This window comes from Puntigrus tetrazona, chromosome 13 (assembly GCF_018831695.1).
Source record: "Puntigrus tetrazona isolate hp1 chromosome 13, ASM1883169v1, whole genome shotgun sequence".
Lineage (NCBI taxonomy): Eukaryota > Metazoa > Chordata > Actinopteri > Cypriniformes > Cyprinidae > Puntigrus > Puntigrus tetrazona.
Window position 1 is genome coordinate 5,005,810 of NC_056711.1, and position 26,206 is coordinate 5,032,015.

Genomic DNA, 26,206 nt, shown 5'->3' on the forward strand with positions numbered 1-26,206 from the left:
CAGATGTTAATAATTCTTCTGATATCTCATAGTTTTGCTGTCATCGGTAAAATCAAATACATCAAGAATCATGCATCCATTAGCAGCTATAATCGTCTCGTGCAGTGCTTGTATCGTACATGGTTGACCACTAGATGGCGCAACAATTTTATCAAAAATTCAGCCCTCAGCAGAAAGAGTGTCCTGAAACTTATTGCAGCGCTATTACATTACCAGATATCCACGAGAGACTTGATTCTTTAAGATGTAAATGCACCTTTCTGAAAACATCTGCTCATACTTGCTGTAGTAAGGCGCCTGTAATAGGATGCTGCGTGTCCATCATCTACGGAGGAGCGACAGATTCCTATCAAGCACCATGCAGTGTCAAAACAATCTCTTTTAAACAGAGATGAGAAATTACGTGCCACTAAACGATAGTGGAAAAAAAATGCCGTGACGAACAGCCTGTTCCTCTGGTTCAGGGTGTTGCCTGCAAAAACAAACAACACATTAGAGACATACAAACACACGGAAGGAAAACGAGAAAGCAGGACTTAGCGAAGGTCAGCGTATTAAAATGTGTTGTTGCTACGTGTTATACCTTTAAAGGCCAGACATGCATGCAAATGTTTAATTTTACAGGAAAGCTCACAGAATAGATAATTACTCCTGCCCTGTCAGAGCAGATTATAAAGGTCTTCTGTCAGTCTCCACCCACAGTTCACCGCAGCACCTGGGCATGTACGATACAAATAAAAAACATTGATTTGTTACAAGGTGACCTGTATGTTGCGCATTAGACGTCCGCTGGGCTCTATTTACCTATTTACCTAGTTACCTGCTATTTACCTGCACAGCACTGTCTGAAACAGCAGATCAGTCCGTGATACCTGAACTGGTGACTCCAGGGTTGCCATGTCCGCGCTTTTCCCGCTGAACTGGACTAATTCGCACCGTTTAGGCGAAACAACCGCGAATAGTGATATTTAGCCCGCACGATGCAGATTTTTACAATGGGAACCCAGCCCAAAAAAACTGTATTTCACTCTATTACTAAGTAGTAGCAACTGGGCGAGTTTTGTTGTGAAAACCTGGCGACCCCACGTTTCCTCCAGCGGGTGTGGCGCCGAGCCGGTGATTTCTAGCACCTTTAACACACGCACGTGATGTTTACTGACTCAGTGGACGGTGCCACGATTATGCACAGCTGGAGATCACTACAGTGGGTCATAAACTAGCAGGAAGTCACGTAACAGATAGGCTATAAAAATATTTGAGCAAAAAGATAAGTGCAAAAGGACAGGAATCACCAGTGGCAGGGTTTCGCTTCTTTGCCTGATTAAGTATGGTGTGACTAAGCACAAATGCGGTATGATTTGCCCAGAAACTTCAGAAGAGCGAATCTCTCTTGTTAGAGATTAGTCTAAAAGAGGCTAATGTTTTATATGGCTTATTTATTAAACGTGTAAATACACGCATTATAGTTTTTAGTATGAAGTTTTCCTCTTTTTCTCCCCAATTTGAGTCCCCATGACATAGTGTGATATATTTAGTGTTTCTGAATGCTGATCTTACAAAGTGACTGCCCCTCTACAACCAAACACAAAAACATGTGATTAAAATTAATTCATTTAAAATACTTAAGTGCAAGTAGGCTAAAATGCCTAGTAAGCTTACGTAACCTCTGCCACAAATATAATAATAATTAAAAAATTGATTTTTTTTAAATATTGCTGTATATTCTTATTTATTATCTTCCTTAACAAAATATATTTTTGTATGTTATTTAGACATTGATATCCACTCTGTTATGCTTATTTCCAATGGAAACGTTTTTGTCATTTAAAAAAGGGTTTTAATAGTTTAATAGTTTTGAGTTATCTCGAAACTTTATACAGCATGTGCCATTGTAAAGACTGTGAGTCAAACCCTCTCAATCTTATTTCCATCCGTGTTTCAGTGCGGTGTCTAACCTTCTACACGCCTTAAGTTTGAAAACCCAGCTGAAACAGTACTTTTATGTAACACGGGCTTCTTTCAAGACACCCAAACTGTTTTCGAGATGATTCAAATCGTATTTTTTTCCTGTATCACAAAACATGGAGGTTCCTAACTGGATTGTAATGCTTTCAATGGAACGTTTTTGTAGAATACAGAACAGAATAATGCGGCCTCTACAAGCCACTTTCTATAGAAACTCCAGCAAAACAAAGCCGCACTCCTCCTCACGTACAAACTCCGCTTATCTCCCTCTCTCTTATCCTGTATCATTCCACCTGGCGATAACCAACATAAAGGCCAACGCAGCCCTGCAACCTCTGTCGTCACGAGACGTAACGCTTTACTATCATGCTGTGAATGTTTGAATCTCTTTAGTGATTTGTATCTCCTCGGCTCAGGTTCCGAGGCTGACATTTTGAACCTTTATGTGAGGATTAATGCATGTTTATGCAGGATGGGCATCGTTAGACCAAATCACGTTTGTAGCACATTAATCGCCGTTAATAAAGCAACAGACACCCTACTCATTTTTAATGGAAGAACTGGTGATTTGTGACTATACCCTCATGAATGAAACGCCTCCCGCGCTCTCTCGCAGTTCAAACCTGGACTGACCTGTGCTTTGTTTCAATTCATTCTCATTCAAGTCAATGAGAAAAAATACCTGTTTTGTAGCGCCTACACGTCAGCACAGACAAGGATGTTAACCTCATTTTCGATACTATGCTTGACTCGTGCATTTATTTCACGTAATGCCAAAAAGCAAAGGAACACTAACAGAAGCATCAATACTGTTTATTAAAAGGTAAAATGTAAACAGACTTACAAGTTGAACGTAATGAATTCACACTTCTCAGCCTCCTCCCTGTAGTATTACTGTGTTAATTAAACACTTTACCCTTGGACAAAAGAAGAGACGTACACATCAAATGCATACCTTGGGCTGTTTAAACGCACACGGGGCAAGACAGTAGAGAATGTTTCTTGAATGTAGAGAGCGGCGGAGAAATAAACATGAAGCGAATTGATAATTCTATGGTCTTTTTCACCATGGTGACAAGCACAGGTCTAACCAGCTTCATTAAATGCAGTTCCAGAGGCAGCCCACACAATCCTACCCACGACTGAAGAGGCATACAACTGTGCACTGAAGTGACTCTGAGACGTGGCTGGCTCTGCAGGAGGGTTAACAGTATTTTCTGAACGCAAGACGAGAAATAGGAAGCACACCATCTTAGTAGGAACGCGTTTCCACATATACAACCTGCTGTAATAAGGGAAATGGAATCAACGCATGCTTTATTAGAATTATTTGGGTTTATTTTCATTTCTGTTATTATAAGCATCACGTTTATATTACGTTTTAAAAGCCATTATATGGTTCTCCGTTTTCAAAAATTGTAAATAATCTTCTCAGAAATGCATATTCATGCACCACTAACCGACCACAATTTAGAAAATCCCAGTTTGAAACATTACGAAAATAAATATACACAAAACTGTACAAAGCTATAAAATAAATATTTCCACTGACACGTTTTTCAGTTGCGTTGTATACTAGAATAAAGTATGCATGGCTGAAGGGACTCATTCAACCGAATATGTCTCTTCTGGTCATCTATGCGGGGCATAAACCTCTTTAATTTTTCATTAAGTGTTATATTGAAAAAGGTGAATGGCTTAATAGTGAAACAACAAATCACACACACACACACACATCAATAACAATTCTCCAATAAACCTCTATGCTTTATAGATAATGCCACAAAGATCTATTTTTGTGTAAGGACTGAAATGTCTGAAAATGTCCTATTTTATTGTTGTCTTGTTCAACATTGTTCAGTTTTTGGGACTGTGCTCTATGTCAATAAAAATGTACTAAAAATGTCTGAGCCAAACTGTTCTGTGACTTGTTGGTTTACATAGAAATGGGTATTTTCATCTTTCTTTATTCTTTCATTATTTTCTCTCCCTCATGTCATTCCAAACCTGTATGCTGCAAATATTTCCTAAAACTGAAATCATTATGTAGCTCTTGCCAGTACACAACATTAAAAAACCATCATTAAAGTGGTCGATATGACTCTTTATGTGGTACATTAAGTCCAAAAGTAGAGCATCGTGTTCAGCTACTTCACCCAAGAGGACCAATGGCATTTTAGCAACATTAACATGCCATTTTTGAATCTGGGATCAGATACGGCTCTGCTGAGGGCTCTGTAGTTGCTCTAAATGAGACTAAAAGGCTTAATGACCATTTTCTAATCTATTTCAATACATTCTCCAGACTCTCTTTTGATCTTTCTCTGTCAATCTCGTTCTCTGTAGTGCACTTTAAATTCACTTTGAATGCGGGCAGCAGATGAAATATTTCTCATCCACAAACCTGTCCTGGCATGTTAGAAGAATCCGCAGGAGCACCTCTCTCATAGGAATATAAGACTCAAGGGATGTAAACATTGCAGGAACAGACCATATGAGCTGCATGAGGACAAGCATCTAATCACAGATTGTGACCCTCTGGGAAAGTGGAGGTCAGATGCGTATGCAGATCTATTCTGCTCTCATTAGACACCATGATGGAGGTGTATGCACGGACATGAAAGCCATTTGTCAAATGCAAACAAAAAAGGTGGCGTTGGGGGATTCAGAGCGATGATGGAGAAAAAAAATGGAGGAAACAATCTGTCAAGCTCAAAAAATGACAAAGGTACAATAAAATGCGTTTGCTATATTCATTATAAAAGGTCTGCTCCCGTAATGTTTTTGAGTCAAAGGCAACGCATTTTGAATCTGGCTTGTTGTATTTCTACACTGCAAAAATAATTTTCTTACCTAGTATTTTCATCTTGTTTTCCAATAGAAATATCAGAACAGTTTTAAATCAAGATACATTTACTTTTACAGAAGCACAACAACATACTTTCTTTTAGAAAAGAAGACAACTTAATGAAATTATATGCTTTAAACAAAAAAAGCATCTGTCAACAGGGTAAGAAAACAAATCCTAATTCAAATGAAAAACTTTTTTTTTTTAGATTTAAGCTTAATTTAATATCCAACTATAAATCTACCTTAATTTAATAACGTTTACATATATCTACTGGAAAACAAGACAAATATCCTGAGAAATATATATATATATATATATATATATATATATATATATTTTTTTATCCTTTTTGGTCATAACAAAGTTTTCACTCTATAGAAAGAGCCACGGAAAGATACTTTCAAAATATCTTCTTTTGTGTAAAAATACGATGCAGGTTTTTAATGACATGAGGATAAATTTAAAGTCCAACTCCACTTAACAAGACAAAAACAATACATCTGAACACAAAGCATAGAGAGAGAGAGAGAGAGAGAGAGAGAGAGAGAGAGAGAGAGAGAGAGAGAGAGAGAGAGAGCGAAATGCACTATCAGCAGTGCTCATCTTAGCTCTGTTCTGAACATGTGGCCTTAATGTTCTCCACTCGGCTCCACTGCAATCTGCATATTCTGATCTAAACAGACAGAACCAGGTGCTTCGTTCCCCTTAAATAGTGGGAGATACGCCAAAATGCTCTTGCACGCAAATGTGGGCAGTCAGAGCAGCTGGAGGAGTTCCAAGACGAACATTTACACAACAGTTTAATGGACTTACAGGAAGTGTAAGGGATAATTAACCCCCCCCCCAATATCGCCATGTTACAATACTCAGTGTTCATCATGTCCTGACTAGAACTGAATTTAGTTTATTTACTGGCAGCAGAAGCCTAATTTCACGACGCTGCGCTAATTCGCTAATCCCCGTTAAGACTGCGAGACCTGACTGTAAGAGGTGCTGTAATAATTGGTCATGTCAAAAGGATAATCTAAAAAGGTCAGCATCAGCTTTACCTCTGCTCTGTGGTTGCCATGGAGACCTAGCAGCCAATGACTCCGGAATTCCGATGAAGGATTCCGACAAGGAATCATGTCAGTTCATGTGCATGTGGATTTATACTACAAGAGACATACAGATCTGATACGTAACAGATCTCAAGTCAAACCAATCCAGACATATTTAGGGGTCCATTGCTCAGATACCGTGCACAGTCTTCCCTCTCGCATTCAGAGTCAAATCATGTTGTCGCTTTCTCATCTTCCGCAGCGGTCCTGTCCTTGTAATCCATTCCGTCTTCTCCAAATCTGTCACAATAAGCAGCACCTCACGCAAAACAAATGCTACCGGTCTATAAAGTGCATCTCAGTGGTTAATACTGTCATCTTCCTAGGTTCCCACTCTTGTGAAACTATCAATAAATGCTATATTTACACTATTAGTACCATTAAGTGCATTTCTAATTGTTTTTAAAGTCTGTTATCCCTGCTCTTTTTAATTATGCTTATTATTACAAGCTGTTACTGAAAAGGTCAGTGTTGGCATAAATTAGAAAATATTAAAATAAAGGACATATCAAAGACATTCAGTGCTCGATGGCACTAGAGTTTTCATCTGATTCGCTCCATTCTGGTGCAGTACCTCCATTTGAGTTCATCTTGTTGCTTTTTTTTTTTTTTTTTTTTTTTTTTTACAACGCTGCCTTGTAAAAGTTTTTTCCAACTAGTTTGTAACTGAATCACTTACTTGATTCCCCCAGATTGGTTCTCTTGTTGTGTGTGCCCGACTATACATCCCCAACTCCAACCCAATTTTAACGCAAGCATTCTAAAATAAGCCAAAAGCTGTGCTGAGGTAGAATTTCCATTGTTTGGGTCCTTTCCTTGTAATTTGTGACCAGCGGGCTTTCCCCAGTCTGTTAAAAGTCACAAGTTTGACATTTGAAATTCAAACGGATAAGGAGTTTGCTTCTTTTAGAGAAATACCAATGCTTTGTTTATCTTCCAATAAAAGCACTCATTATCATCCAGTTAAAGTTAGTCTGAGTGAAGAAGGGATGTTAGACGACAAGAGTCGAGAACACATCTCGATTTCACACCGAGCTCTCATCAGGTTTACTACACAGCTGCGTGTGCTTCCTCTTCTCCAGGATCCTGTTGAGCTCCTCTGTGAAGGAGTAATAAAGCGGAGACGTGGTGTCTCCATCTGTCTGTCTCAGCAACACATAGCTGTTGCCATTCATCTTGCGTAAGACGCTGGGTAAAGTGGCAGAGAGTCCATTGACGTACTCTGATTCTGGAGGCGGTGGGAGAGGTGGAGCAGGAGGAAGGTCTTTGTTGGGTGACGTAGTTGCTTCTCCGGGGACGATCTGCAGCAGGCCGTCGTGAGCGTCCGGTTTCCCATTGCAATGGCTGGAGATGGTCTTCAGCTCCATGTGGGCACCTCGCTTTCTTTCGGCGCGAGCTGCAGCCCGTAATGAGTATTTACCCCTCCGACCCTGCAAACAGAATCCCACGTAAAGCAGGACAACTGTTAGAACAAAACACAGGCCTCCTAGGATAGTGATTAGGGACAGGTACATGGCCTCCATGTTCCTCACGGACAGGAACTCGAAGCGAGGAGACATTGGGGTCGGATAGAAGTCCTCCGGGGGGTCACTTGCGGAAGTTTGAATGGTCCAGTAGATCGCTGTGGTCAAACGTGGCCTCGTCGGCTCCACGGGAGGAGGTGCGGGAAGCTCTTGGCGGACTGTCAAGCTGTAGATCACCACAGGAACATGGACACCATTCTCCAGGGCAAAACAGTAGTAGTCGCCGCTCTGATAAGGTCGAGCCTCGATGACCAGGAGGCCGTCAGTGCCGATCCGGTAACCGGAGTCCAGCCCGTAACCCTGCAGAGGTTTCTTTCCATTCAGCATCCACTTAGGGGTTGCCAGATTGGAGCTGAGCTCACACTGTAGTAGCACGTCATCACCCGCCATCACAGAGCGAGAGCGGTGTAACACTTGGTCTATGACAGAGTGAAGACACACACACATTAGTTATAATTACACTGGAATAATTTATGGTTAATCTGCTAGATCATGTTACCGCAGAAACAATGATTCACTGGATAGATATTGGTTCATATTAACTTCATATGACTTTTACCACTAGCTATGACTCATTGAAGAATTTGACACATTGACTACACAAATTTTAAACACATTTTCACAATGTTGTTTACTTAAATTATGTCTAACAATAATTTTTGCAAAAGGACATAAAGCTGAAATAAACTGAAACAGTCTTAGATGAAAAACTTAAAATTACTAAAACACTTGGCAGCATGGCTTCAGCAACTAACTGAAATAAAAAGTTGAAGTGCTAAAATGATTAATAAGTAAATAAAATTAACAATAAATTAAAGCTGAAAAGAAATGACAAATTACAAAAGAAAAAATTACAAAAGCATATAAAAATGACTAAAACGTACCATAAAATTAAAATGATTACCGTAAATATATAAATAAAGGCTAATTCAAAATGTAAAAACTAAAATCACTGAATCATCACCACAACACTGACTATTTTAAGAATTATTTTCATACCATCTGCTGTAGATTCATCACAGCCTTGGTTTCCATTCAGAATGTCCTGTGTCAGATTGGCCCTGTAGACAGAAGTTATTATTAGTTATTTTCATGCATTATATTATCATACCAATATTTCCATACTATGGCTAATAAATGTCAGACTGTTTGAATAAAAATCATTTAAAACTAAAACAAAAAAAATGTAGGCACTGCAACATTTCATATGAAAAATAAATATTACTTTTACAATTAGCTAAAGATTAAGTGAGAATTCAGGTGTCAAAAGTAATTCAATGATCAGAGTTCCCCAGCCCTAAGCCAGACATTTATCTGGATTGGGCAGCTCCATGACATATTATGAATCATCAATTCATTAAAAAGTTAAGAATGGCCAACAGAAGTATCCATGACCATGCACTCATACCTTCTGTTGTGTGATGTAATCTCCACACACTCCAGTCCATCCCAGGCGCAGAAGGGATCACGTGCCATCACACATTCAAAGCACGAGGAGTATCTGCTGCATGTGGACAAGGGCAGCTGCACCACAGAGGTGGGCGAACCCACGTACACACTCATCTGAAAGGTTCAAGTGGGTAGTAAGATTCACATTGTGGGCTGTGCATAAAATCAAGTCAAACTCGCATCAGTTCAAACTGAAAGTAATGGATTTTGGAGACTATAATGAGAACTAACTGTTGTAATGATGGATTTAGAGACATTTTTGTTTAATTCTTCTTCCAGGATTTGCACAGGTTTGTTTCTCACCTGTTTCTCAGAGATGACTATACTTTCTACTGGCTGGTGTTCCTCAAACAGCTGCAGCTCCTCAATGATGTGAAGCTGACCATTAACCTTCACAGCCCTTTGCAGCCAACCTTCGTCTGGAAGAGCATCAAAACAACTCAGAACCCAGCTGCACTCAATAAAGCGCCAAGTGCTTGATAGATAAGAGCTAAAGAAAGGTCACTGTGACATTCATTACCTGTCCCAATGAAGAGTACGTGGTATATCTGATCATCTAAACCAGTCACTCTTTGTACAGCAATTTTGGTGTAGTCCACGTTTCTCCTAAACAGCAGGGGGCGCTGTTCTTGAGGAAGGATCTGCCTGTACATGAGTGGATGGCGACGAACAAAGTGAAGTACATCGTCTGGCAGGTTAGCGGATGAGTTGATGCCTTTTGCTCTAAGTTGATCTGTGATGCACTGAAGAGAAAGTATGATTAGACCACTTTCTGACAATAGCTGCATATACCTGACATTTTCACATCCTTGAAAGGATAGCAGATACAGACAATACAGGGTCTGAAATTCTCTATTTTTCTGGCACAGTGGGATTGCATACTAATTTCCAAGAACCCGTTGAGAATGTAGGACATTGAGCTATTCTCTGCCTCTTGACTGAAAACTGACGTAATTTAACTGTCATTTCAATTATCAGACAGACACTGTTCAAGCGTTTGAGAAGTGTTTTTTTTTTTTCTTCCAAAAACTCAAAATAGGCCAGGAAAACCGAATGATTTCAATTTCTGAAAACTTTCGAACAGCAATTAAAGCTGCTCACTCGAGTACACACTCGCTCATTAGCAATATCACAGATTCAAAATTCATAATGCAGCCAATCAGCAAAGATTTTCTGCCTGCTACTAATCTCCATGGCAAAATGCTTTGATGAAATAAGCCCATTTTCTCCATGTGCACTCTATAAAATTGCTCATCAGCGTCTGATTTCTGGATGAAACTAGATCGACGCTGTACCTGTATCTCGCTGTGCTCTCTGAAGCGGAGACTTGTGCATAAAGCACACGGTGATTAGAAAACTTTAGTAGCTGAACCTATGAAGTGCTGACTTGTGCTTCCCCGTCAGAGTCAGCGAGAAGGCAGTGTTTCAGAGATGAGGATAATCGGGCCAGTGTAAGACGAAACAGGGGATCAGTATTACTGTAATCCAGTATAGCTACTGTTGGCCGTACCGAGCCGGGTCGTGGTTCTGGCACCTTTCCTGTGTACTGTGTCCATTTGGAGCTGGAGTCCTCTTTGCTCTCCATATAAGGCCCCTCAAAGGCCCATTGGATATCCGAAATAGAGTACTGGCAGATAGCAGACGCCTTTACGTTTTTCCTGAAAAAGAAGCGCAGGTCAGTATTCTTTCAAAGCAGTACAAAGAAGAGAAACCCAACACTACATGATGTCAGGTAAAACCCTGAGCCAATGTTGGGACGAGGAACACCCACACTCGGCCATTTCTTCAGGATATATTTCAAGGGAGCACAAAGAAAATTAGTGAATAGAAGGTGCATTCATGAAAGTGGTGAATCAGCCTAGGTGTGATCGCTTTGTGGTCGATCCAGTTTCCAGTTTGTACGCTTGGGTTTATTATCCGAAGAGCCTCTCAGCCTGTGCTGTGCTCATTGTTTCTCAAGGTCTTGGCATGCCGGCATAAAATCCTCATAAGCCCACTGCGTAACCATGGAAACACGAAAAATAGATTACAAATTTATCAAAAAGTGTGTGAGAGGTGAGGATGACAGTGAGTGGGTGAAGGGGCGAGACAGCAACACAGACAAAGCTCCTCAAGTGATGAGTACAACCTAGTGGAAAAAGAAGAAGGGGCACTTATTAGAAGTGGCTATAGGGAACAAAACAAGAAAGGGAAAGAGTACTTCTAGTAGTAGCTTAATGGGATATTTCAACTAGAAACTATGATTCTGTCACTATATACTCACCCAGTGTCATTTGGACCTTGTATGATTATTTTTTTTCCATGGAACTCAAAAATAGAAATTGTGCATAATATCCAAGCTCTCTATTCCAGATAATGACGATAGACAGTGGCAGAAAATGTCAAAATTACCCCCAAAAAGTATTGTCAGTAAAATATTTTTTTGCATTTGGGCTCAACAATTTGTTTAAATAAAACCACCAAGCCATCAGTAATCATTTTCCATAATTTGAGCTGAGCAGGTAAACCTCACTGCCCTGATTTTAAGAGGCACACCAGGCTGCAGTCTTTAGCGTCTTTGTGATAAGCAAGCCAGCCCAATTTTTCTATAATTACTTGCATTGTTTAGCCATTGAAAACTTACTGTGTTTTCTTACAGATGTATTGGTGGTCATTGGTTCTGTTGGCTATATTCATACATTTATCATTATTTAGTTTCACCACTGCTAACAACCTTGAAAGTTGCTTCAAAACCAATTTGTAAGATCTGTGTAACTGCAACTAGGGCTTGAAATGAGACCATCGTGCACGAATGTCGGAGATAGTGGAAAAGCAGCTTTAAACAGATTGGCCCACATGTCCTTTCAATATGTCTTAACAACCAGGCTCCTGAGTCAGCAGCAACACATGCACGCATTGTGGTACTATTCTGAAAGTGTATTGTTTTAATAAAGTAGTTTTTTTGTTTGTTTTATTTATGCATAACAAGTATTCTCATGCGCTTATAACATTATGGTTGAATTATGGTTAAACTATCCCTTCAAGCTTGACAAAATTTGTTGTTGCAAGTTTTTCTAATTTGAAAATGTCATCAGTGTGTTGCTACATAGTTATTTTAGCTAAATTAATAAGTTAGAATATTGCAATCCTATACATATTAATTTTATTGATATATTAAATTAATTATATACTGACAACATATATTATATAAATAATATTTCAAATACTGTAAATGTAAAGTTGTTTATAACACACAAAAAAATCTTCATAGAGCCTCACAGCCTCAGGTACTGTTTTTATTTTTCAAGTAAAAGAGCAGCTTTAACATTCTGTTAAAAAGTCATGAATTGAGAAATAAAAATTATATTGACATAGAAGGTCATTATACTAAAAATATCCGGTGAGCTTCAGAACTCAAAACTTTCAAGTTAGTCTAAAAACAGCTTATACTGAAGCCAGTCTATCAACAACTGGTCTACGCAGAAGCAAAAGGATGCAAAACAAAAGGTTGCATTGCCTTCCTTCTGATCCCAACATTAAGAAAGATTGGACGAACTGCAGGCTGTCAAACACACACAACATTTAGCCAATCATAGCAGTGGGTGTTTACTTCTGAGTCTACAATCCATCACGCCTACTCAAACAAACAGAGTTCAAATGAGGGGGGGTTAAAAACAGGACAGAAAATAGCCCATTAATTATGTTTCTTGATGTAAAAACCTTGAGAGCATTTTAAGGGGACAAAATAATAAAAAAGTTAGTTCATGACCCCTTTAAATAACTCTTTTTACTGTTTCACAAAAAACAACAACACGAGTAGATAATGTATGATACAGATTTCCGTTTTGTGAGAACACTTCCTTAAAAGAAAAGGTCTTTCGCTGGAGATTCCGTGACTGAATCCGAATTGCCTGATACTCAGGAAAACAAGCTCCCACGTCAAAGCAGACTTTACACCCAACCTGATGACATGGTGACACCAGAGTCATTCAACCTTACCCTGCTAGAGGTCAGTGTGATCAGGTCATCACCGCTCAGCTGATGCACTCGTTCTCATTTCATTTGTCTCTCCCTGTCTCGCTCTCGCTCTCTCTCCTTCTGCCTCTTAATTATTTTCTAACGCAGCAGACATTATGGTCCTGCCTGTCCTGTCATTCATCACTGTTACTCATATGTTTGCGGTTTGCACCTCAGGCAGCCGCAGCCCACAGATTGATTGCCTGGCAGCTCATCAGAACCGCCCCTCTGGTTTCAGCAGGGCGTCAAGACTGTCGTGTCAGTCAAAGAGGCAGACGTTAAGCGTGTGTGACCGATGCGTAGTAACCAGTTTAGCTTTAAAGAAATGTGTGAAAAGAAACAATTGAATAAAAAGAAACTGCTCGACTGTCATGCTGACAGAAAAAAAAAAAAAGCGCGGCCCTCGAGCTTCAAAGCGCAACATCTTACAGTTTTATCAATGACTAGTCAAAGCTTGGCTCACGGGCCTCTTTGTAATGTGTCCAGAACAAATTCTCTGATCTCCTGAGAAAACGTGACCTGCTTGTGAATAAAACATCCCCTGTGCTCCAGGCAGCATGAGGACGTGTCAGCGATTTTCATTCTGATGATCCAGGTGGACTGTAAATGCTGTCGCCTTATTTGATGTAAATGGCCGGAGCGAGTCAGGGTTGACAGATGAACTTACTAATAGACAAAATCCATTTCAACAAACCCGCCAGTCACAGCAAAATCACGCGACGTTCCCTGGCAGGATCCTTCGATCGCTATCGACTGAGAAGTCATTTGCATGCCACCCTGAATGCACGGCAGGACAACGCTTTAACCTTCCACAAACAACTGCCAGGATCATTTAAGAAAGACGGTCTCCTTCTGAGAAGGAGAACCTGAAGAAGTGACTTTCATCATGACAGATAACTAACGTAATTGACACCCACAATGAAATCGAAACACTACTGCGGAAAGATAAATTGGCAATTATGCAAACAGGAGAGTACAAAAGACATCTTACCATTCCAGTCCAAATATGCCATAAAATACAGAGTCCTGAGGGCTGGAGCCTTCCAGAAAAAACACACTCCGCAACACGTTGAAGTGAAACTCATAGTCAGGTAAAGAACACACCAGACGGGCCTTCAGGAAGGAGGTCCACTTCTTCTGTAGCGTGAGGAGACCTCCTCTGTCTCTCTACAAGACAGAGAACAGCAGAAAGGAAATCGTAAGATGCAACAGCAGATATCTGAAAGGCCTGCTAACATGTACACTACCGTTTAAAGGTCTGGTGCCAGTAAGAAATTATTATTTTTACTTAGCAATGATACATGAAGTGACAGTTTGCATTTATAAAGATGCAGAAGATTTCTTTCCATTCATCATTGAATCCTAAAAGAAACCATATTAAGGTTTCTACACACAGCGCAAGTGTTTTTCAACATCGATAATAAGAAGAAATGTTTCTTGAGCAGCAAATCTCTGAAAGATGACGTGACACTGAAGTGATGCTGCAATGTTTGCAATTATTAAATGGATTAATTATGCTTTAAGATATATTAAAACATTTATTTTAAATTGTAATAATATTTTAAATGATTACAAATTCTTTTAGTATATTTTTCTGCATTTTTTTTCTGCAGTCTTAGTCCACATAAGATACTTTTTTTCAAAAACATTTTATTGTCCCAAGATTGCTACTTGATTTAGCATGTAAAGCCACTTACAAATAAACGGTAAACCAAACAAAAAAACATAAAATATTTATCAATAGGTGTATATATATTAATCATTAAGTGAGATCAGTTCTGGTCAGATCTTGTCTTTTTTGATCCACTTCAAATGTGGACTACTGTACATTTTTAACACTATTATAGAAACTCAAGAGTTTTACCAAAAAAAGAAGAAGAAGAAAATGTATACATTCTTTTAACATGGATCACTGGCTCTTGGCATGGCCGGTGGCAGCTAACCTTATCACCAGAGTGACTGTGGGAAAAGGAAATGCACTGAATTGGATGGGTTATTTTGTATGTAAAGGGATCTCCCATCATGTCATGGGGATCAAGTAAATTTTCCATGCTGCCTCGCAAGAGGAGAATAAATCTTCATGACGAAATCACTTTGACAAGATCCCAAAGCATCTTACAACAATTTTTGGTTTCCCCATTACTTAGTTTCCGGTAATAACACAGACGCTATAATGTAATGGCCTTTCATTTCCACTGTGGAAAAGGGAAACTAGCTTTTGAATGTTGATGTATGATGCCATCATCTGAGCCTGGTGATATTCATAAGCAGATGTATGGTGATATAAAACCAGAGCCTAATGCATTGGCGCTGATGCGATAAACCGTCTCAATCCATCTTTGTGGATACTTAAAAAACAAGTGCAAGTGATTTGTAGTCTGCGCCAGAATGAAGAAAAAGAAAGCTTTTATTAAGTCTTTATACAGACTGTTACTGACAACAGCTGAGGTACTGTGCTTAATTATGGCTTTTCCTCAGCTCAATGTCAGCTAGTGTGCATTAACAACATTCAATCCCTCTAGCATGTGGATAATGAACAATAATCTACTCATTAAGGTGATCCTGCTGTGTGAACCGCCACAGAGAAGCTGATTTTACCCTCAGTCCAAACAGCCTGCTTCACACACTTTACCAGCCCCGTCCTTAATATACTGGCTTATAATGCAACTCTACTGTCATTTGAAAGCTTGGAGACTGAAGTTATTTATTTATTTACCTTCCTTTATTCAGCAAGGACGCATTCTGTTGGTCAAAACTGACAGTAAATGCATTTATAATGTTACAAAGGATTACTATTTCAAATAAAAATGTCACCTTTCTATCCGTCAAAAAATATTAAGCAGAACAATTTCAAACCTTGATATTATACTGCAAAAATATTTAACAAAATTACTGTTTTTGGATCAAATAATGTAGCCTTGATGACCATAAGAGACTGAAAACTAAACATTTAAAAACTATTTTTTTATTAATCCCAACTTCTAAGCCAGTTATCAACAACAAAATGCCCTTTGCGGTAAACATCCAACATCCTGACCTCTAAGACCGTAAAGACACGTTCTGTGTCTTCGACAAACTACACGCACTATAACTTAAATGCACTGATCACCGAGCAGCACGCCGAATGTGCGCAAAAACATCAGATGGTAAACAAACACTGCAGAGTAGAAGCCTAGAAAAGACGTGAAATTGCAGACATTTTCAATTGGCACTTTGATCTGAGTGTGTGGAGCTAGACTGATGGGTTGAGAAGCGAGACAGAGAGGAGAGTCTCGTGGGAAGGGAGCCGTTAGAGAGTGAGATGCCTGGCAAAAATGTTGCTGTAAAACCCTATTAGGAAACCTGTAGAAAACCACACTTCAAATAAAGCAGCATTTTGAGGCCAGAGTCCTTACAATGCAGAGAATGAAAGAGTTTAGAGGCTAGAAACGCATTGGCGAGGACTTTTCAGTAGACTATGTGTGCAGTTTTCCAGGGCAGGGCAATGGATGTCTATGAACAACTTAAATGTGAGGACGATGTCTTATCATTATTATATTTTAACGAGAATTTGTTGTTTTTTGCTTTGATTGAAGAGATTCAATCTGAACTATTTTGTTTCACTTTCCCATGTGTACAGTGTACAGCAGTCTGAATATCTACCCCCTAATTTTAACATTTCAATTAAACGGCTTTAAGATGCAGACGAGAATAAGCATGTGTGGAGTGAAGACATCTTCTTACCTTACACACACGGGCGACCCGTGCCACCCTGCTGTGACTGAAGTATGGACTGAGCTCTTGACTCTTCTCAGTGAAGAAGAAGTATATTTTATCGTCATCTCCCACTGAGCTACTCACACTCTCCCTCACCAGTGTTGAGCCCACAAAATCAGCATCTGTACGGCACAAGACAGAAGACTACATTTTAAAATGGAAAATTTAAAGTGGTTCAAAAATATAAATCGATTTTATTATAAATGAAATGTTTGTGAAATAAGTCTTTTACACTCAACAAGAGTTCATCTATTTTATCTAAACAAAAAATTTAAAAATATATATTATTAAATTTTTAAATAGCTGTTTTATGTTTTACAGCTTAATTCATTCCTGTGATGCAAAACTGAATTTTCAACACAACGGTCTTCTGTGTGACTCTCAGAAATCAAGAAACATTTCCTTTTATTATCAATGATGAAAAGAGTTGTGATGCTCAATATATATATATATCTTTTTATCATTAATCAAACTGCAATCATTTAATTAAATTTAATAATTTAATCCTTTGTATGTAAAGTTTGAATTTATTTTTTTTAAAAAAGCAGTGTGCTTAATATATTATTATATTTAAATAAAGAATTACATTTTTTATTTGTAAAAATGTTGGAGAACCATTAGCTTAGATTAGCAGTGTGGGAAAAAAGTAATACATTAGAATATTGTGTTACTCCATAAAAATGCAATCTAGTTACTTACTTCTGAGTCACATGAGCCAGGCTAGTTTATTTATTTTTAATGACAGAAGTACCAAAATGTATATTTTTGGCAACTGCAAAGGCCCTTTACATCAAAAGTTAATCCTCAGGCTAAAGAAAGCGCTTCTGCATATGGACGTATTGAAGATTTCTCTCAACATGGCAACAGGAAAGATGTCAGTGAATAAAAGGGAAAACAATGTAACTTGCATTAGGTATTTGAAAACGTATCTTTTAAAAAACAATACTTTGTGGTAAATTAAAAAGTATTGTGGTACTTTACTAGTTAGCCATCTGATTACGTAACTCACGTTACTTGTAACGCATTACCCAAAACACTGTTGATTTGTGACCTAAAATAATTCAATCCTACAACTTTAAACCAAGGTCTCAGACTTGCGGACGCCACTGTAGTGCTAAATGGCCGAAGATTCTTGACCTACTATGACTTGGGAGATCCAAACACAAGGTAATGTTGATGGGGTGGGATGAAATATTTTACTAATAAAATGTGCTGCAGCAGACCGACCCTGCAACCATTGAGTCGGAGCCTCTTCTGTTCTCAATGTGGGATTCGGAGAGTTGCGTCGGATGTCAGGAAAGCTCCGAAACTCATACTGAGACGCTGTGTACATCTGCTGATCTAATGGAAACAGACGATGAGACCGTTAATATCATACAATGTCAAACGAAATGCATATTGCTAACTGATTTATGGATGCCATACCAATCAACAGGCCGGTGTAGCCTTTGGTGGGGTCATATGGACATTTCTCTCGACCCTCCTCGAAGGCTGACGAAATCTTAAACTCCCTCCCATCCTGAAAAACACAACAAAATGTCCTACATATGACGGTTCCCATCTTAAAGTCGAATCTCTCCTGGTTAGGAGGCATATAAAGCAGCCATCTCAGTTACTCACGATGTAAGCACACAGAGGGCTGAAGGCGTGCGTGCCACAAGTGTACAAGTGTGTGCTGTTGAACCTCTGCAGGAATCGTATGTGGTTGTAGCACTCCGTCTGTAATGGGGAAAGACGTCCGCGTCAGTATGCGAACTAGAGAGGATAACACAATTGACGGAGAACGTGACCAACCTTGTTATCTTTCCCTTTCTTCAAGCATTGTTTCTTCTGATCATCCGATGCCTCCCAGTCAATCTGTGCAAGTACGAGATTAACAAGAATTCTTGCACTGTCAATACTTGTAAAAATGCTTTCCTGGCACAGCAACTTCCTGCTCCAGTTTGCAGTGCCAGATTGTACCAACTGGTGTTTGTAAACAACTCTCCCATTAACTTATTATGCGCACTAGTTGAAACTAAATAGGGACGCAAAATCTGAATTCCCAGGAGGAAAGAATCTCCATATTGTTTAAAAAAGGATCTTTAGCGATCTTTAAAAAGAAACGAATGGTAACTGAATACATTTTTTTAAATATTTAAGCTTAAGTTTTAAGATACCGATAAAAAAGAAACCAAAATAACTCATTATTTTCATAATTATAGTTAACAATGAAACAATTAAACCATTTAAGTAATTTCAACAAATTTCTTTAAGATTACAAGTCAACAAATGAACACAAAGTTCAAAAGAACAGCATTTATTTGAAGTGGAAATATTTTCAAACATTATAAATGTCTTATTTTTTCATCAAAAGTATAAGTATTCATTTATTTTACAAAATGTAGTTAAAAATACTTTAAGGATGCTTTTTTTTATTTCATTTCTATATTCCATACATCACTACAGATATTTTCAAATTCCTGCTGTGGTAAGATAGTCAAAATGCTTCAAAATGCATGAAGTTTGCATAAACCAAAAATAGATGACACCTAACAGTGAAATTATTCACGTAGCATTTGAATGGAGTCTGCATCTTAAGCGTTTTCTGCTGAATTAATTGCAGAAAATTGTGGAGCGGAAGAAGAATGAAAATAGGATATTTCAGGAATATCAATACAGTTCTGCCTGGCAAGCTCTGTAATTAAGCGCCGATGTGTTTTGTCAGTACGTACGGTCTGTGGAGAACTGCTGGAGATGTCACTGGCCTGCAGGGCGTATAAAGCCCCTCTCGCTCCCACGTACAGCAGGCCGGCCTCCTCCTCCAGCAGCAATAAACTGTAGTTCAGTGTCGAGCCTCTGAAGCGCCTGAGGCCCAGCAGCCCTGAAACACACACGACAGAGCAGTTAAAGAAATATTTTATCCATAAAAGGATCCGTAAATACTCCGCTGAGGTCCGTGGGTGCTTGGTGTTGTGAAGATGTGCAGCTTCCTGTTTTAGCGAGTCCGTGCTTAATTTATTAACATTCAGCTTCCCTTTTCCAAATCCTGAGAAGCGGATTTATCTCCACATCCCTGTCATTCAAAACTGTAACATCATTAAGACGACTACTGTACATTTGCTCCGGGGTAAGTTTACACAAGTAACTTTACTCGTTTTCAGTGACTTGGCTTTTTGGCAAGTACTTTTTGGCATGCTTTTAGGTTTCATCAGCCTTCCTATTAATGAATTAAAAATGACTAGAAATAAATGCATGCTTCATCCAGATGTTATTTATTAATTTTTGAGGTAACTGGCTTCGTCTTTGTTCATATTTTACAGCAGTAGAACTTGTGGGGAAGCTTTTCAGGCCTAGCAAGGAAACATGGCATCTTTAAGGGTCAATCTGCCTGTTGTTTTTATGTTTCCAGGTCCGTGTCTAAGGCGCCCTGCAGAGGAGGCAAGACAACACACCTCATGCCGACATTACTCCCAGCACGACTTTAATGAATCGCGTGGGGTCTCTTATTATGTAGAATTTTAGAACCGACCTTTTCACTTCCAGAGTAACAAAGGTGCTCACTAAACTAAAAAACGCAAAACCAAAACTAAAATAAATACACAAAGAAACATTATTGTTTACGATCCGTACTGAACTATGCATGTTCGTGTAATTACTTCAAGTAGTCATCACTCATAATGAGCGTAGGAGGCAGAACACCCTTTTAACACAAAGGCGAGCAGATACACAAACAAACTTTCCTGGTTTCTTGTTTTACTGTGATGCCGTGCTCGCGACGCGCGCTGTACGGTATGTGTACTGCAAAAATAACGCTACATGCTGAAGAACGTCAACACACACGAGCCCGCAGGCCACACGTCTCCACTCGTGTAGGCAGCACTGCATGCAGGGACAGGACAGGTTATGCAGCGCAGCCGGATTTGGCTGAGGACGCAGAGCACTACACTGACAGCAGAGCTGACAAACACGGCTCTGGAGAGACAGAGGGGAGTGAGCTGCAGGGACAGCGTATACCAGAGACAGGTGGAAACAGAAAAAGAAGATAATTAAGGTGCCCTGTGAATCCCTGCTGACACAGCGCTGCTGTGTTTCGCAAACATGCAGAAACGTCTGCATTTCCTTAATGCTTCCTGCTCTCTCTCACACACACACACACACACGCTCAATAGACTTGATTAAGCTCTCTCTAATGCTCAGGCCATGTTAGGAATGATGAGCTACTCTTAGATTTTTCAGCTCAACAAATGATGTTATTAACGATCAAATCGTCATTATTAAATACATCCAAACTATCAACTCAACTAACTATAATCGGTTCTCTGTCAGGTGATAAATGGACAGTGATAAAGACATGTATAATGGCCGGATGGTCAAAGCCTCAATTTTTCAGTTACTTTCATCTGTTGAAAATAAACAAGAAGGTTTTCTGATGAATGTTGAGAAGCAAAAAAATTGCCAGCAACCACTGACTTCCACAGTATTTTTCCATAATAAGGAAGTCAGTGGCTAGCGTCAACTGTTTATTTATTTATACCTGAATTTTTGGGTGAACTATACCTTTAAGAGAGAAATAAAAACATTGACAGCCAATCAGAATCCACTTTGAAGAGCATGAGCATTTAAAGCAGCAAAAAATAAGACAGCAGTATTTATAATAAACAGAATGTTATTGTTCATTAGTGTGGATATAATAAATGACTGTTATTTATTCCTTATTAGTTGACAGGGTTTTATAGTTAACACAGCTATTTGGCTGTTGTTTACTTTTGAATGTGCATTCGCATAGAAAACTAATTTTGTTTGCACGGCTTGAGCACAATTTATTGTATTTATTGATTTTTACGTCCTGATTTGACATTTAAATTCATTTCACAAACACTAGATTTACGGCTTTACTTACTCAAGATCTGCAATTTAATGGCTGGAAATGACATTATTAATATATCCACCAATAAAACGGACTCGCCTTTACTTGACAATGTCAAGAAGCCAACATTCGACCCCTTGGGCGAATGTAATACAGTAATAAAAAAAAAGGTATTTCTATCTATCTTTAGATATATTTAACCATAATTCTGAATATTATTCCTTTTATTATTCCTTATGAAGCAGCTTGAAAGCTGAAAAGAACCATAAAATAATAATCAGTGTGCAAGAGGTCATGAGATTTCATTTCAAACAGCAAAATGATCCACTCCGTGCCGGCTTCCAATTGCTGTCATCTATCCTCTTAATATCTTCACCCTCCATCCCCAGAACAGAGCCTACAATGTTAACAGAACAGACTGATCCTCTCAGACATACACTATCAGATCACATTGTGTTTCCCACAGTCCTCCAGAAATGATTCAGTCATCGCTCTTCAGTGGGTCAGAAGCGCGGGGTCAATCTCAAACCGACAGTTATTAGTCTGACCACACCGGAAATAAACAGCACACATACACATATCACCCGACTGATACGTCACGTTGTACTTTTCCACCAGGCACCAGATTCGTCACCAACAGCGGTTCAGAATGGTAAACCAATTACAAGCCGAGGTTATTCAAACAGAACAAAGGTTTACAAGCACATAACAGAGAGCTCCAGCATACCCCTGTGTTGGGGCGAGCAGAGCAGCTTTGAACTTCAAACGAATGTCAAGAGATGCGTTAAAATGGCACCGGCCCGGCGTGAAGCGACGCCCATCCCGACCTGACTGATAGCGCTCTCCAGGCCTGCTATTACACAGACACAAACCACACGACCCAGACGTGCTTGTCATTCTCAGGCACACGGCAGTGCAGCGGAGACACGCTATCATTTCCCCAAACCAGAATTACTCGTTTTCCCGAGTGCTCAAATAAAGCTCCTCAGGATTTAAAGCTGCACAAACGGTTGTCTGTTCAAGATGGTCATGGGATCTTACGAGGAACGGATGGAGGTCAATGAAACGCTGGCATAAATAAAGACACAGTTCGGTGGGAACAAGTTTTAACTTTAACCACATTGGGATGCTTTAGTGCTGTCAAATGATTAATCGTATCCAAAATAAAAGTATTCGCTTACATACTATACGTATGTGTACTGTGTAATTTATTATGATTACATAAATGCACACTCATACATGTATATATTTTATTGAATATTTACATCTATATACATTTATATTATCATATTATATATAAATATACTCAATAGAGCTGTAACACGATTAATCGTGATTAACTGCATCCAAAATTCAAGTTTTTATTTACATATACATGTGTATGCAAATGTAAAGACACACACATACAGTATACATCTTAATAAAGATTTAAACATGTGTATACATTTATATCTGTCACGTCTTTGGACTCTTTTGTTGTCGTTTTTGTCTTGAGTCATGTGCTCTGTGTGCCCTACCTTCCGTTCCTGTTAACTGTATCATTGTCTTCAGCTGTTTCTTGTTAATTTAGTCAATTACGTCATATAGAGATCACCTTTGTCCGATCGTCGAGGTTAATACGTGTGGTTTATGTTCTGCCTGCCTGCCTGCATATGATTATTTTGTCCGTTTGAAAAGGATTATCTCTGTTTAAGATATAAAACATATTTCTCTTAAATATATACATGCATGTGTTTGTATTTATATACACTTAATGAATACACACACACATATATCAAGAAATGCGATTAATCATTTGACAGCACTATTTAAAAAATAATTTTCACCAGGTTTAATTTTTGAATATGATACCATACTAATACTATGGTTTTGTATACAAGTGCCATGGCAGTATTCTGTGACTAAAACTTTAAATATCCCACATTATTCTATAATTTAGAGAAATCTACACGTTATTCTGTAGTATATGTAAATGAATGCCAAGTACAAAGAGTGCTGTTGTTTCCCCCTATTAATACTAATTTAAAAGCCAGATGTTTATATGCATAAAGGTTAATTTACAATGGCAGTCAAACTAAATTGTCATGCCCTTTCTCACACAATTACAGGAAACATAAATAAATTTAAAATAAAAAGACTAAATACATAAAACACTGTCTGAAAACTAAACATCTCCGAGTCTGTTTGAAGTGGTTGAACTGATGGCATTACAATTCACTTCCCTATATTTACATTGCTTTACAAATACTGTAATCATTTACTACCGTGGTATTACTCTCTGACATCACTGTGCAATGCAGTCTCCATAGTGTTTGTTTTCCTGAGAATGTATAAGACTATTATTATTCTGGGGATTAAAAAATGGTGTAAAAGCCTTCATAAAAAATAAAAAATAAAAGATTTAAGCTATTTTTCAACATTCAGTTTAGTGATTAAATCTCTGGCCCTAAATAGCTGATTCGCTGTCCTGCTTCTTTTATCACAGATTCTTGTAATTCAGTCTGGTGTAAGATCCATTGTGGAGTAACAATGAAGCAATAAAGAACAATACCAGCATTTCCTGTTCTCTGGATAAAGTATAATCCGACCACTGAGACAGGTAAGGTGAGGCAGCAGCACGGTAAAATGACTCAGCACTACAGGAAAACACAACTGAATGTGGCACACACACAACATACACCACCGTTCAAAAGTTTGGATTTTCTTAAAGAAATGAATCCTTTTATTTAGCGGGGATGCATCAAATTGATCAAAAGTGACTAAGGGCTTTTATTTTGTTACAAATACGATCTCTCTCGAATCAGTGAAGAATCTTGAAAAGTGAATTAAGGTTTCCAAAAAGTTAGTCTGTTTTCAACACTGATTATAATAAGAAATGTTTCTTGAGCAGCACTTCAGATTTCTGAGGGATCGTGTGAATGACGACTGGAATAATGATCAAAATTCAGCTTAAATTTAAAGGAATAAATGACATTTTACAACACACTAATATAGACATTTGAAATTGTAACAGTGTTTTATGATTTTTCACTGTATTTTTGATAAAAATGCAGCCCTTTTGACTATAAGAGAGAGAGAAAATAAATCATTTATTTATTATTTGCATGATATTTTAGACTTTTTGTCAACTTTCACCAATCTAATATGTAAAACGCAATGATACTTTATGGTCAAAAGTATGTGGACGCTCCAACAACACAGCTATATCTGACTTAAGCATTTCATTTCAGCACTGTTAGTATTAATAAGGAGTTGAACCCCATCACTCTTTTTTGTTTGCGATAGATGTCGTAACATGGATGAAGAGATTCAAACTGAAACTCGACTCCACGAAAGCATTAAAGCCTCTAGAATGTAACATTAACATCTGTCTGCACTGGAATTGAGGGCCTAAACCAACCTTGTCAATTAGCAGGGGATGTCAACATACAGTTAGCCGTGTAGTGAACATGCAGCTGAGCACAGAGATAGAATGACTACTATTAGCCCTTTGCTTTACAACTGACATTATAGTAGCTCAAGACACACCCGTCCAGTCCGTCAGTCTCTACACACACACACACACACACACACACACACACACACACACACACCCTCTGTCTGCTCAACTGCACTGCTAATGAACTAATCAATATGACATTCACGACATGATTCGGATTGTCATCCCAGAGGCCTTGTGCGTGCGTGTGTGTGTCTGCGTGCGTGTGTGTGTGTGTGTGAGAGGCTGTGTATTTGCTAAATAAACAAGTGAAGGTCTCCCGAGGACCAGCGAGGAACTCGCAGTCATGTTTAAACCAGCCACTTCACACAGTTTCACAGCAGCGTGAGCTTTGATATTTGACAGAAGCATAATGAGTGTGCTCAGGGTGTACAACGCATACGGCGCAAATATCATTTACACTGTCCTCCCTCAGGTAGCCTGTCGCTATCTCGACTCGGTCTCGTGTCTCCGAGGGTTAGTAGGGTATAAAGTACAGCGCTCTCTGAACTCATTAATGATTAAACAGCCAAAGAAAGGGGTGATGGGGGGGGTTTAGGATACCGACTCACTCTGCGGTTAAAGCTTTGGAGTTCTTCAAACAGGCAGTCCATATTAAATGGGTTCTCGCGGGTGACCATGCACGAGAAAGTGTTTAAAAAGTTTTTATTTTGCAAGGGTTTTACTTAGCTGTGCAAAGTGCTTACAGATAACTAAATAAATCGATTATTTATTGTTTAAAATAATAATTTAATGTCATATTGCATCAAAGTCTATATTCATGGCAGACTCATAAGTAATAAATTGCATAATAATAACAGTGAACTATAAAAATTATTTTGTAAAAAATATTTGACTTGATTAAAAACAATTTAGATATTTAGATTTTATCCTCAATAAAATTGTTAAATTATTTTATTATGTGTAAAAAGTGAGTATAGTTTTTTTATGAGAGACAAGTGCCTAGAAAAACAGCTAATTATACACTAAGTGGTCATTATATAATATGTGACTGAGAATATGTGTACTATTTTAAGATTTTTGACTTTTTACGGTTTTTATTTGATTTTTGACGTTTATAAAAAAAAGAGAGTGCTAAAACCACACGAAGCATGACCCAAAAACCTACACTTAAGTGTCTTCTTAATAATAATGTAAAATTATTATTATTGATTTAAATAAATAAATAAATAACAGGAACCTCATTTCTTCTGGTACTGACACAAAATATAATTTCTT

At 38.5% G+C, this 26,206-nt stretch overlaps 1 protein-coding gene across 3 annotated transcripts in view; it reads right to left on the reverse strand.

Annotated features, from left to right (window-relative positions):
• Positions 1-2,762: 2,762 nt before the first annotated feature.
• sema4ga (sema domain, immunoglobulin domain (Ig), transmembrane domain (TM) and short cytoplasmic domain, (semaphorin) 4Ga) overlaps positions 2,763-26,206 on the reverse strand; it is a 31,938-nt gene continuing 8,494 nt past the window's right edge. For 2 of the 3 annotated variants that reach the window (XM_043255104.1, XM_043255103.1), the window contains 13 exons: positions 19,355-19,503; positions 18,435-18,497; positions 18,261-18,359; positions 18,066-18,159; positions 17,868-17,981; positions 16,608-16,762; positions 13,876-14,051; positions 10,399-10,546; positions 9,409-9,631; positions 9,192-9,307; positions 8,848-9,002; positions 8,439-8,500; positions 2,763-7,858 (listed from right to left, as the gene is read on the reverse strand). In XM_043255104.1, the coding sequence (XP_043111039.1) occupies positions 6,942-7,858; positions 8,439-8,500; positions 8,848-9,002; positions 9,192-9,307; positions 9,409-9,631; positions 10,399-10,546; positions 13,876-14,051; positions 16,608-16,762; positions 17,868-17,981; positions 18,066-18,159; positions 18,261-18,359; positions 18,435-18,497; positions 19,355-19,503 (2,471 nt within the window). In that variant the 3' untranslated portion in view covers positions 2,763-6,941. The remainder of the gene's footprint in view (positions 7,859-8,438; positions 8,501-8,847; positions 9,003-9,191; positions 9,308-9,408; positions 9,632-10,398; positions 10,547-13,875; positions 14,052-16,607; positions 16,763-17,867; positions 17,982-18,065; positions 18,160-18,260; positions 18,360-18,434; positions 18,498-19,354; positions 19,504-26,206) is intronic. The other variant, XM_043255105.1, reaches the window with a different exon arrangement.